At 38.9% G+C, this 12,176-nt stretch overlaps 1 protein-coding gene and 1 long non-coding RNA gene across 3 annotated transcripts in view; one reads left to right on the forward strand and one right to left on the reverse strand.

The window, feature by feature from the left end:
• LOC117663949 (uncharacterized) overlaps positions 1-6,918 on the reverse strand; it is a 98,627-nt gene extending 91,709 nt beyond the window's left edge. The window contains exon 1 of the long non-coding RNA XR_004590884.3: positions 6,602-6,918. This is a non-coding gene — a long non-coding RNA (uncharacterized LOC117663949). The remainder of the gene's footprint in view (positions 1-6,601) is intronic.
• On the forward strand, positions 1,763-7,344 carry LOC117663947 (triggering receptor expressed on myeloid cells 2-like). Of its 2 annotated transcripts, none has more exons than XM_034414578.3 (5): positions 1,763-1,927; positions 2,566-2,907; positions 3,602-3,656; positions 5,617-5,783; positions 6,502-7,344. In XM_034414578.3, the coding sequence occupies exons 1-5, from the start codon at positions 1,885-1,887 to the stop codon at positions 6,591-6,593; spliced, it is 699 nt and encodes a 232-aa protein (XP_034270469.2). In that variant the 5' UTR covers positions 1,763-1,884; the 3' UTR covers positions 6,594-7,344. The 2 variants fall into 2 exon arrangements, with proteins under 2 accessions (XP_034270469.2, XP_034270468.2); XM_034414577.3 differs by having other exon boundaries at positions 1,764-1,927; positions 2,563-2,907.
• The last annotated feature ends 4,832 nt before the right edge of the window (positions 7,345-12,176 follow it).

The raw sequence follows: 12,176 nt of genomic DNA on the forward strand, positions 1-12,176 counted from the left end.
TCTCCTTTGATTTTTTATCTTTAAATGGAAGTTCTACAGAATAATTTTCCATAATAAAGCATGTTCTCAGTTTATGTTCTTTGAAGAACTGGTGAATATAGGACTTTCTCCTGAAACATACCCCAAGCTATTAGATATGGCAAGTGGAAAACAACAACAAACATGTAAGGAGTATTGGAATAAAAATAATTTGCAACTAGAAGCAGACAGGAAGAGCTACTAAACATGCAAACAGAAAGTAAAGATTTGAGAATAAAAGAAGAGGAACTAAGACTACAGCCTATTCATCAAGGAAACAGACCAAAATATACATAGGAAGTGACTGTTGCTAAGGTTACTGGTATGATGGATGATTTGGGATATTTTTCACAATGTGATTTGTTTTGCCCTAAAGAAGCCAAGTGATGACATCTAACCCAAATTTGGAGCTCTATCAAAGTTCTGAAATAATTAGACTCAATAAGCCAATTTCCAGGCTTAACCTCCATAGCAAAATTAAAGAAGGCACTCAAGTACCTATTTAGTTTACTAATTTCCAAAACAGTAGATGTGGTGTATTCTGTGACATAAACTTATAGTGTAAGTTTTGTAAACAGATGTCCATTTCATTAGAGGAAAGAAGGTCCATTCCCAGCTGACATGTACATACACACATGGAAGAGGAATTACAAGCATAAAGTCAGAAGAAAATGCAGTATAAAAAGAACAGACAATGACCATTCCTATATCAAATATATATAAGTATGCAGATTGGATTATTTTTAAGATTTTGGTTGCAACAGTGGTAGTCTTATATAATACCACTAGATTATACACAGTAGTCTATACTACAGGATCACTTATTTGAAACTATGTAAACAAATAGTAATACTGTAAAGTACTATGAAGCGGTACTTATATACCACTTCATAGTACTTTACAGCCCTCTCTAAGCTGTTTACAGAGTCAGCATATTGTGCCCAACAATATGGGTCCTTATTTTACTGACCTTGGAAGGATGAAAGGTTGAGTCAACTTTGAGCCAGTCAGAATCGAACTCCTGGCAGTGAGTTTAGTTGAGTACCTTTGCTTAGTAAGCTGTTATGTAAGATGAGTGATCTCTTTTAATTCTGCTTATTTCTAATCAAAACGTACAAAACGCTGATTTAACATGAGAACTCACCATAATACGTAGAATTGCTAACATTATATCCAGGGCTAGCATTAGGTCAAAACTGAATAGGAACCAGGGATCTTTGTGTTCCTCAATACTTCCAGCTCTTCACTGGATCCTACATCCAAAATATAGTTAAACCAATTCCAGAACTGATCTGAAGGAGTTCCCACTCATTGCACATAGTAGGAAAATTTTATTGTTTAAGAAAAAAAGTCAATGAAGTGTAAATATCTCTTTTGCCTTTGTATAGACAGTGCCAGCCAGTAGCCAGCAAGACACTGGAGACATCTTAGTGGCCTGATATCACAAAAATTATCTTTCAAATATAAGACTGTGTTCTAAATCTCTGGATTATAATGTATGTTTATGCCACATTTGACTGCCTGTTAATATTCCTAGTGGCAAGCTGTATACTTATTCGTAATTACAGATTAATCAGGGGGACTCCAGGTTTGGGCATGAATGGTTTGTAGTTGACCGTCAACACTGAAGACACCCCTGATGATCATCATGATTTCTTTCCATGATATAGCAGTCCCTCATCACTGCTGATGTTCACATTTTTAGCAAATGCCAGATTTTTTTTGGGTGAGGCATTGCTTAATCTACAACAGGGAGCAACATAAGTTCCTCTTCTTCAACCCTTGTGTCTAGTAAAGCAAAGTATTTGTCTGGTACAAGTCTCTCTTTTCTGTTTTAATTAGCACTTCTTGATTTTCCAGAGAAACATGAAAAAGCTTTTGTATCTCATCTTCCTGGTCTACTTGTCAGGTAGGAAATTGCTTTTCTGTATTGGTTGCTGATGTGATTAATTGGCTATATGTTATTGTTCAATGGATTGTATGAATGAGTCCAATAACAACTGGAAGGGCATTCTGCTCATGACATTTCTTAAACAGTTTTTGTTTTTTTTAAATTATAATATATCTCAATTCAGTAAGAATTCTGCTAAGTGATTAACAAGTTCCTCCAGCTGGGCAGACTTAATATTTTTTTATAATTTTGAATATAAGTGATAAAGCTATGGAAAAATGATTAAGATGTGAATCATGTGAGGGCAGAATGAAAGGAATCACTTTCAATGCTTTTTTTCTACACATTAATTTTAAAATGAAAATTTATTTTGCCATCAGATTTCATGAACCACAGATGACTTGGTTGGATGCATAGAATATTGTTGGGAGAAAGAAGAATATTCAAAAAGAGGGGGAAAGGAGGGGGGAATGTAAAAGGGAGATCAGAAAGAATTTCAGTGTAGTAATTGTTGACGGGGGGAAACTAGAATACATTATTGTTCTAGATGTATGGATCTATATGAGACTGTGAATGATGGATTCAAGCCTTGCAGATTAATTGCCCCTCTGTGCAAAAATAGATCTTTCTTTCTCTCTATCTTTCTTTTCAAGAAGTGTCTACAGCTGAGATAATTACAGAGGTTTCCGGTGTTGAAGGGGAACCTTTTTCCATCAATTGTTCCTATATTCCTCAGAAGAACCAATGGAGAGAGAAAAGTTGGTGTAAGCACATAAGTGAGGAAACATGCCAGCATGTTGTCAGTGCCCGACGTTTTTGGTTGCCCTTCCTCAAACGAAGAAATGGCACCACTGCCATTGCTGACAATATCCAGGAAGGGTTGCTCATGGTAACCATCAACCCACTCCAGAAACAGGATGCTGGTTGGTATCAGTGTATGACACGTTTCTTGGGGACTGTGGAGACCCTGCAGAAGGTCAAGGTGAATGTTCTGACAAGTAAGTCTTTAGTCCTATACCTGTTCTGTGCTATCTTCAAAATAATCAGATTTGCGGTTATAAAATCTGATTTCAATTAAGATTTAACCTGTTTGCTAGAGGTGGGAACTTTGGCCCCTTTATGTCTGTGGAGATACTCAGTCATCCAGGTCATGGTTATCCCAAAGGTGCTTTTACAAGAGGCAACTGGGCTTTTTGGTTTTTCTTTGAAGACATTTCGTTTCTCATGTAAGATCTGAAGAAGCTTCTTGGATGAGAAGCGAAATGTCTTCAAAGAAAAACCAGAAAGTCCAGTTGCCTCTTGAAAACTTTTGACTTTTGGACTTCAACTCCCAGAATTCCTGAACCAGTATGGCTGGCTCAGGAATTCTGGGAGTTGAAGTCTACAAGTCATAAAAGGGCCATAGTTCCCCACCCTATGTTATGCAAAGACAGGAATGAAAAGAGAAAGAAAAATCTAGAGCTGCAAAGAGAAGAATGGAGTGGGAGTTTGTGAGTCTTTGTGTATATTTCACGATGGAGAAGTAGAGGCCAAGGGGATGCCCAATACCCAAGACAATGGAGGTGGGAGGCCTGGGGAATTTCTTCTTCAGCACCTCTTCCCTTTCAGTTTAACTTTAATCTTGCTCAATGATATGTTTATTATATTTATTCTTATTGACTTAATTATGTATTGCTGCATTTTTGCCACCAGGTTTAGAGAATTCTAATGTACAAGAGACACTCAGAATCCTTCACAGCATCTCTGGGTAAGATTATATGTACTTTTTTTTCCCATTCTGCACCAGAGTGTGCAATTCAACGTTAATAGGCTTGGATTAGAGGAAGAAGGGATTTAATTAAATATCAGGAAGAATTTCACAGTGCTCTGATTTACATTACAGTGGATCAGAGTGACACAGAAAGTGAGGTTCTTGCTTTGTATAGGTTTTCAAATTTGAAGGATGGTGCCTTTTGCTTCAGGGCTGTTGTTGTTGTTGTTGTTGTTGTTGTTCTTGTTGTTGTTGTTGTTTGGAAGCTATTTTTTCTCCAGTGGCAATTGGTCCCTGCTGTGAAGCCCTGTCTGTAAGAAAAAAACCTTTTGAAAATATTGTGGTATATATGCAGCATGGGGCAATTTGGCGGGTTTTTTGCCCCCACTGCTCCACATTGTTGGAAATTATCACAAGACTTTCACCAAGAAAGAAAGTAAGAAATGTCAAGTAGCAGCCATGACCATTCAGTCAAAGCCCCTTTTTATTTAAGTTGTGCACACAACACACACCCAAAGTGTGGCTTTGATTGCACAGAGGCTGCCATCACATTTTTTTTTAACCCTGAGACCATATTTGACCGGGAGGAGCCCAATTATAATTTTCTGCTCTTTTTTAAAAATTTCAGCCAGAAATAACATTAAACTAAGAAAAATTGATGGGGTGAACTTTTGTTACACATCACAATCAAGGAAAAAGAAAGCGTCTCATTACTCTAAACTAGTGTTTCTCAGGCTTGGCAACTTTAAGATGTATGGACTTCAACTCCCACAATTCCCCAGCCAGATTGAAGACAAATGTAAAATAAATATAGAAATGCACATCTCTAAAGTACATTCCCTAACTTTGAGTATTCTTAGCATTAACTGCATGCATAGTCTGAAATATATAGGACAGGATAGGAACATCTGCAGAAGGATCCAAAAAGGTAAAGTAGCCGTTCAGACTACTGGTATATGATCAGAGTTGCCCTGTTTTTACATGCAATAAGAGATGAGGCTTCAATAGTATGGTCACAGCTGCCCTCTTAACTTTTTTGACACCCTAGGAGCCCACAGATACCCTGCAGAGAAGTTATCATTAAGGGAATTCATAAGCAATTTCCCCTTTGATAGAGCAACAATCCCCAATCAACCTGGTAGTGGGTTTGAAAAATCAGTGAGCTTCATAACTCCAAATATAAACCAGAACTGTTTGGTCAAATGGGACAAACATTATACTCCACAATTTAGATTTGTGGAGTTCTCTTACTATATGGGGCGTGTAATGGCTAAATTGAAAACCAGGCTCTCCTGCACATTCACAACCCAACCCATATTGACAATTCCTGCATGTCCAATTAATGTGGAACCAGAAATTCCAGAGAAAGAAAAGAAAATGTTGGTGAACTATTATTCATATTAATATTATATATATATACACACACACACACACACACACACACACACACACACACAGAGAGAGAGAGAGAGAGAGAGAGGGAGGGAGGGAGGGAGATCCCAATTTCAAAATACTCTGGGCAATTACAAATAAAAATGTTAAAAACAAGAAAAAGATGCAATATAGCCAAAAATGAAGAGTGAAGATGGCAAAGGTGACAAAAAACAGCTGGGAATGCAAAGTCACAAGCCCAGATAGTCTACGCACTCACACCAATAACTGCTACTATCAGGTTTCCTAGAAAGCACTGCTTAAAGGTAGTGAACAATGTTCTGAGTTCAGTATCATCTGATACTTCAGGTTATCTTTTTTTGATCAGCAAGGGTTTGCTGGGACTTCCATTTCCAAGTATTATCTGGATAACGTAGAAATTGAACCTAGGATTTCTTCTTGGAAAGCAAGTGCTCTGTGACTGAGCTATAGTCTTCACCAAACAATATCCAAGTCCCCTTTTTAAATAAACATTTTCATTCTACATTGCCTAATTCATTTCTATTGTATTTGTGTTTTTTCAAAGCTCTCCTTCAACTGCTGGAATCAATCTCGCCTTCCTGGTAGCTGGCTTTCTTGGTTTCAAACTAGTGGTTGCTATTATTATCCTAATGATTGCCAGATGCAAGAAGAGAACTACTGGGAATGAGAGCAGAGGAGAAGACCAGCATTTTCACCTCTCAATGACCACAGGTGACAGCATAAGGATAAAAAGAGTCCTACAAAATTAAACCAAACCTTATCTAGTCTAATAGCCAACCAGAGTCTTTTAAAAATCCCACAGACAATACAGGAAACCAATATCATTCTCCTACTGTTATCTATCTCTGATCTGGGCAATGCATAGCACTCATCAGTCACCCATACCCTTATCTTCTGCTAAATTTGTCTAATAGCCATTAAAGCCATCTTGCGCTATGAGTTCTATCATCTACTACATCCATACAATGTGAAGTAGTATTCTGAATACGAGAAACTGAAAGCTGGCTATAGCAGAGAGGTTTGTTCTTCAAGATACCTTATGTAGAAAAGTAAAAGAGTGCAGAAAGCTGTATATTTTTCCACATCGCAATATATTCATTTTGTATGCAAGGCTGAAAATTATGAGAGAAGAGCCAAAATAGGCATGTTGACACTTGCAAAAGAAAGGTTTCTTGAGTTCCACTGCCAAGAAGAGTTAAACAATTTTAACTTGTAGAGTTAAACAATTTTCACATTTCCAGTAACATCCCAGAATTCTAGAGCCCATTTTCAGTTATTCTGAAAAAGTGATCAGCCTGGAAAGAATAAAAGATCTCACAGTTATGCATTGTTTTGCAAATGACTGCCTGTACTGTGCCTCCTTGAGTGAGGGCTTCGCTTTGTTTGTGCTTTTATGCCAAATCCAACTCAAATTTACCGTTTCTCCTAGGTACCTCAGAAGTTCTCAGAAACAGAGAACTTGTTGGCTCCTATTGTCATCTTAATTATTACCAGAAGCAAGAAGAACTGAACAGATCCTGAGAACTTACTGTTTCAGAAGCTCTTGCCATTCTAAACAAAACCTCTGTGCCGTTTTTAATGCAGACACTGAAGCAATGAGTCAGGCCTTTGAAATCATGCAGCCAACTGCAGCTCACGAGTTCTTCCAATGACTCATTGGCCGGCGTTGCTTTTGGATTCTGAATTTTTACAATAGATTGTGATTTCTTTTTTCAGTCTTTTTTCTAAATCTCAGTGGTAAAAATGAAAACTATTGTTTTAAAAGCAGTGTCAGTATACTAACATATTTTTGCTGTTTTTAAAAGAATAACTCCTATAATAGCTACGGCCATTGGCTTTATGTGCCTCTCCGCCTCATTTCATTTTATTACTCTTCTGCCTGTTCCTGTTTCCAACGTAACAGGAAAGAACCAGCATGAGTGAATTTGATAGGAGAAGAACAAATAAGAATTCATAGATCAGTATCCATGGGTGAAGTCCAAAGACAAGATGAGAAAGAGTCCAAATCAGGGGCTTGGAGTTCCCCATGCACAGCCAAATTTGTCCAACAAGGCACTGAGAATCTGAAATGAATGCTCCTTGCAGTTATACTGTTAATTACACCATATCTTGGTGAGCAAACTGCACATGTAAGAATAAATATAGCTTTTCTCTTTCTCTCCACTCTTACTATCATAACAGAGGATGGCATAGAAAAATAAGAGGTTGCAGCAAAATGTACATATCACCAAGAACTCAGCACAAAAGAATAAAAAGGGAATTTCCATTCTGATCTTTGAATCATTCTTTTCTGGGTATATAGACCAAATTGTCTCCAACCCAGAAGCAGCCTATAATCCATAAAAATGTAAGTAATAATTAAATTAAGAATATGTTTCTTACAGAGTGTCACAAGAATTATATTTGCTTCAGTAACAAAAAGTCATTGCTTGGGCAGACAAAGAATCAAAATAGCACTGCTTTTCTTTTCTTTAAAAAAAAATGTTTCCCAAAGTAAATTCTTGTATGTCTGTCTGTGTGTGTGAGAGAGAGAGACAGAGACAGGGAGGGGAGGGAGGGAGGGGGGGGAGAGAGTGAGAGAGGGAGGGGAGGGGAGAGAGAGAGAGAGAATTTGGAGGAGGACACAAAATCATTTTGTTGACATAGATGTCCATTGCATGCCAGGCTCCTATAATGTTACAGGAAGCCACAAAGATGTGGCTATCAGGACAGAAAATGCTTCTTTCAAGAGCAATGTGCATGTGAGCCCTTGTCCCTTTATTTTTCCTTTGAGGTACAATAGTCTAACACCTCAGCATACTTCCTGTGTCTCTGTTGGGAACACAGACAGCAAACTACACTTGGTAACATCAGTATGGAGGAAATGTCTAATTATTTTTATAGTTTACCAAAAAAAAATTAAAAGATAAAAAGAAAATATTTACAAAAGTATTTATCACTCACAGACAATGCAATTAATCACACACCTGATACTACATAATTATTTAATATAAATTTAAGCAAACTAACTTAAAACAAATTGAGACATTCAAATGGAAGATTAAATATATAAAGTAATATAAGCAGATCTAATGTCTATTGGAACGTTCTGCAAAGACCCATCTTTCTGGAGAAGGCTCTGATGCTAGGAAAGGTGGAAGGAGAAGGAGATGGAGAAGGTGAAGGAGGAGGAGGAGGAGGAGGAGGAGGAGGAGGAGGAGGAGGAGGAGGGCAGGAAGGTGAATGGACTCAGTAGCAGTTGTGATGAGTACATCATTGGAAGACCTGAAAGATCAGGTTAAGGAGAGATTGTCATAGAGAAGAACTATCTATGTGGTTGCTAGGAACAAAACATGACTTCATGGCACATAATCAATTTTAAAAAGTCTAAGGGATCTCCTACCAAGATGACTGTTTAAATGTGGGGCGGGGGGGAAATCTTCAGACGATCGTAAATTTGACAGTATGATATTATTCCAGCCTTGTCCTAGCACTCTTTTTGTGATCATGATGCAATTTCCTTACAGAGGAAGTTTACAGATTGTGGCATGGCAGGGATTTGTATTCTCAGGTTGTAACGCAGACAAGGTTTATTTTGAAACTAAGTTTACACATGAAGACAGGGTTGTAAATTACAATAATTGGATTCAACAAAATAATCAAATAGACCACACAGGTTACCATGTGAATTGAGAAGGCAAGCACTGCAATTTCTTGGTTTAAAAATCTGATTTGCCATTTTAATGTCAAAGCCTTTCTATTATTTTGCAGATATATTCTAAATATTTTTGCAACTATTCAGACATATATTATTAGTTGCTCCTCATGGCCATGTTAATATGCATTCTTTCTATAATTCTTCCTATAATACTCAGAAGAAAAGTATGTGTTGTGCTGTTCCACTGTCCAAGATCTAATCGGCCTCAGTAGGGAGGCTGGTCAAGAAAAGTGACCAGATTAATGTCTCTCCCTGCCAATCATATTCTGCTGGGGGAAGGGGCAACCACCAATTGCTAACCTTAACCTGGCGGTATGGTAATAGGATTAGATCAGAGTAGAAGGGGCCTGGGATGGAGTGTGCTTAGCCCCCTTTCAAGGTACCTGAGAAAGAGATTGCCAGCATGGATGTGTTCCATGCATTTTGGCTTTTTCAGGCTATTTCTGAATGTAGCTCCACCACTCTTCTGGAAAAATGCTAAATTTCTATCCAAAAAGGCAGCTTGGTTAACAGACTGAACACAAGGTGAGTGAATGCAGACTAAAGTGGGAAGGTATTGCCCATCTATCAGGCATGCAATTGTTCAACTGTGCTGTTCCATAGACACACATTTAATAGTTTGATGAGTCACTAGTGCATAAAGAATTGTGTGGATCATCAAGCAATTTTCTCCCACTTTGGTTCATGTCCCTCGACTATGTTTGTGACCTGTTACTCAGGCTGAAAAAAAGCCAGAGAGAACTCTTGTCAGTTTCATCTCAACTCCATATTGTCAGGCCCCATAAAACAAAGCAAGCAAGAGCAACCCAGATTTTTAGGAGTCTCTGCAGAATTTGGTGGTGGAAATCAAGATGGCAGCCATGACAATAAGATCAAAGTTAGTCTGCCTATTGGAACTACCAAGTTCACTTTTTGAGAGAGTACCCCCTCCAGACATCGTGCAGATTTTGAGCAAGCTATCCTTTGTGCTACTCTTGTGGTAAATATGGAATCTTGGAAACTGCAAGAGGAATTTCCAACCTTCATTTATAGGAAATTCATTTAAGGGGGAATCTCTGATTTGAAATGCTTCTTCCCAAGTTTCTTGTCATCTGACCTGAGTTAGCATTTTAAATTAAGCTGCCAACACGCTTGCTATTTCTTGACTGTTTATATCTATTACCCCATCCAGTACTTTCTCAGTCTCTTCACAATCTCACACAAATATCCCTAATCATAAAGTGCTCCGAATAATGGCAGTACAGGCAGTAAGCAGCCAAAGAGCCTGTGAAGTAGGTAGTAGCATAGAAGTAAGAAAAATGGCACTTCTTCTCCCCTCCCATGTCCCAGTAATCAAACAGAATAAAGTGAAGTTGATTTTCTCAGCAGAAAAAGAAAGCAGAAGCAGCAGTGATGCTATAATGTGTTCATTTGTGATAGGAACAGCAACACAGAGAAGATAAAATCAGGCTCCCTTGCTTGGATTTTTTTTAAGTGTTCTTATTTAAAAAGCGGGAAACTATGCATATAGAGAGCCCATCAGTGCTTTCCAAAAGATCAGTCAGGCATTATGCAAACAGCCATTCAGCAGAAGTCAGAAATCTGGCTGTCTCCTTAGAGTCTAAGCTAAACTGACCATGGTGGAAAATGTCCAGCTACTGGAGAGGAACAGACATGTCTTTAACAGTCTGAGGAAGCCAAAATGAAGCTCCTTCATCACATTATCAGTTATCACCACATTATCAATGAAACATCATAGGCTGTACGGCAAGACTTATGTTGGTGGAAGGGGGAAAACATTATTGTGAAATCTTTGAAGTTGTTTGGTGGGGAATCTTGCTGCACTTAACAAGACATGAGGATAAACCCTGTCTTGTGCATTGAAATGTCTTTCTCTTCCTAACGTATTACTCCCACACCTTTAATTATTAGCTCCTGTAACTGGAGCTTTTAAAATCTTAGTAATTTTACCACAAATAGAGGTGATAGTCCTAGAAAAGAGCACCAGGCAACCATTAGAAAATATCTATATCTCCTCGTCTTTTTTCATCGCATTTATCTCATCCAAATGCTTTAAATTCATGCTTTGTGTCAGGATGCTTGCAATTTAAATGGACAGAATAAGCAGTCTGGGTTCCTTTTCTTGCTCATGCTGTCTGCCACCTTCCTTCCTTCAATGATCTGAAAACAAACCTCCAGGTATGCCATCAGCTGGACAGCAGATCCACAAAAGAAGAAGAGAAATCTCCGTCTTTTATTCCAACCAGTTTAGTAGTGGGATCCTTCCGGCTTAACAACCGATTTGGTGATCAAATGCTTTGCGCGTGTGTGCAGTTCAACAAAATCACCTTCCACGTTAGTGCTAGGGAATTAAAACAGCTGAAGCACAGCAATCCGCTCTGCCGAGCTAATCAGCTGCAAAGATAAAGGTAAGTAAAGCACAGGGGCAGGCAAGCGGGCACAGCTGATCATCGGAGAAAACTGGTTCGCTCCCAGCTGATTGTCGGAGTTACCGGTTCACCCGAACCGTTCCAAACTGGTAAAATCCCACCCTTCAACCAGTTCTAGCATAAAGCAGAAATTCTGAGATTTCACTAAAAGTTTATGCATCTCAAATCTCAGTAACTGTCGTTTGCAAGATGATTACATGACAGCTTCAGATTCGTATATTAGCTCTTGTGAGAAGTTTTATATCCAAATATATTTTGTTCTTTATATTGTTTCCATCTTCCCTTAAAACATTAACAGAATCCACAATGGTCTGAAAATCAGCGCCTTCACTAGTTAATTGACAATTGTCAAGCTGAAACTAAATTAATCAAGTAAAAAAAGCAAATGGGGGGAAATCCTTTACCCAAACTTCCTCAAATTCCCAAATAAGTTACCCAATCTACATATCAAAGGATAACGTATGCAAACACAATAGAGTTAATTAAATTAAGTCTTCACAAGAATACATACACACACACACACACACAAACACAGACACAGACACACACCTCAAGTGTCACCCTAGAACAGTGATGGCTAACCTTTTTGCCATTGCGTGCCAAAAGCGGGGGGAGCGTAGGGGAGTCACACATGTGCATGCCCACACCCATAATGCAATGCACCCCACCCCCTAGAAAGCCTCTGGAGCCTGGGGAGAGTGAAAAACGGGCCTTCCCTAACCCCACCCCCGGAGGCCCTCCAAAGGCCAGAAACAGACTGTTTCCCAATTTCCAGTGGGCCCGGAAGGCCTGAAAATCAGCTGGCTGGCGCGCACATGCGCACTGCAGCTGATCTAGGGCAATGCTCGCGTACCCACCGATATGGCTCCATGTGCCACCTGTGGCACCTGTGCCATAGGTTTGCCATCACGGCTCTAGAATCAGCAGGTAGACACTTCCACACCCCGGACAAGCTCCCCCTATTAATGTCTGCTACTG

This window comes from Pantherophis guttatus, chromosome 3 (assembly GCF_059756535.1).
Source record: "Pantherophis guttatus breed Tessera chromosome 3, ASM5975653v1, whole genome shotgun sequence".
NCBI lineage: Eukaryota > Metazoa > Chordata > Lepidosauria > Squamata > Colubridae > Pantherophis > Pantherophis guttatus.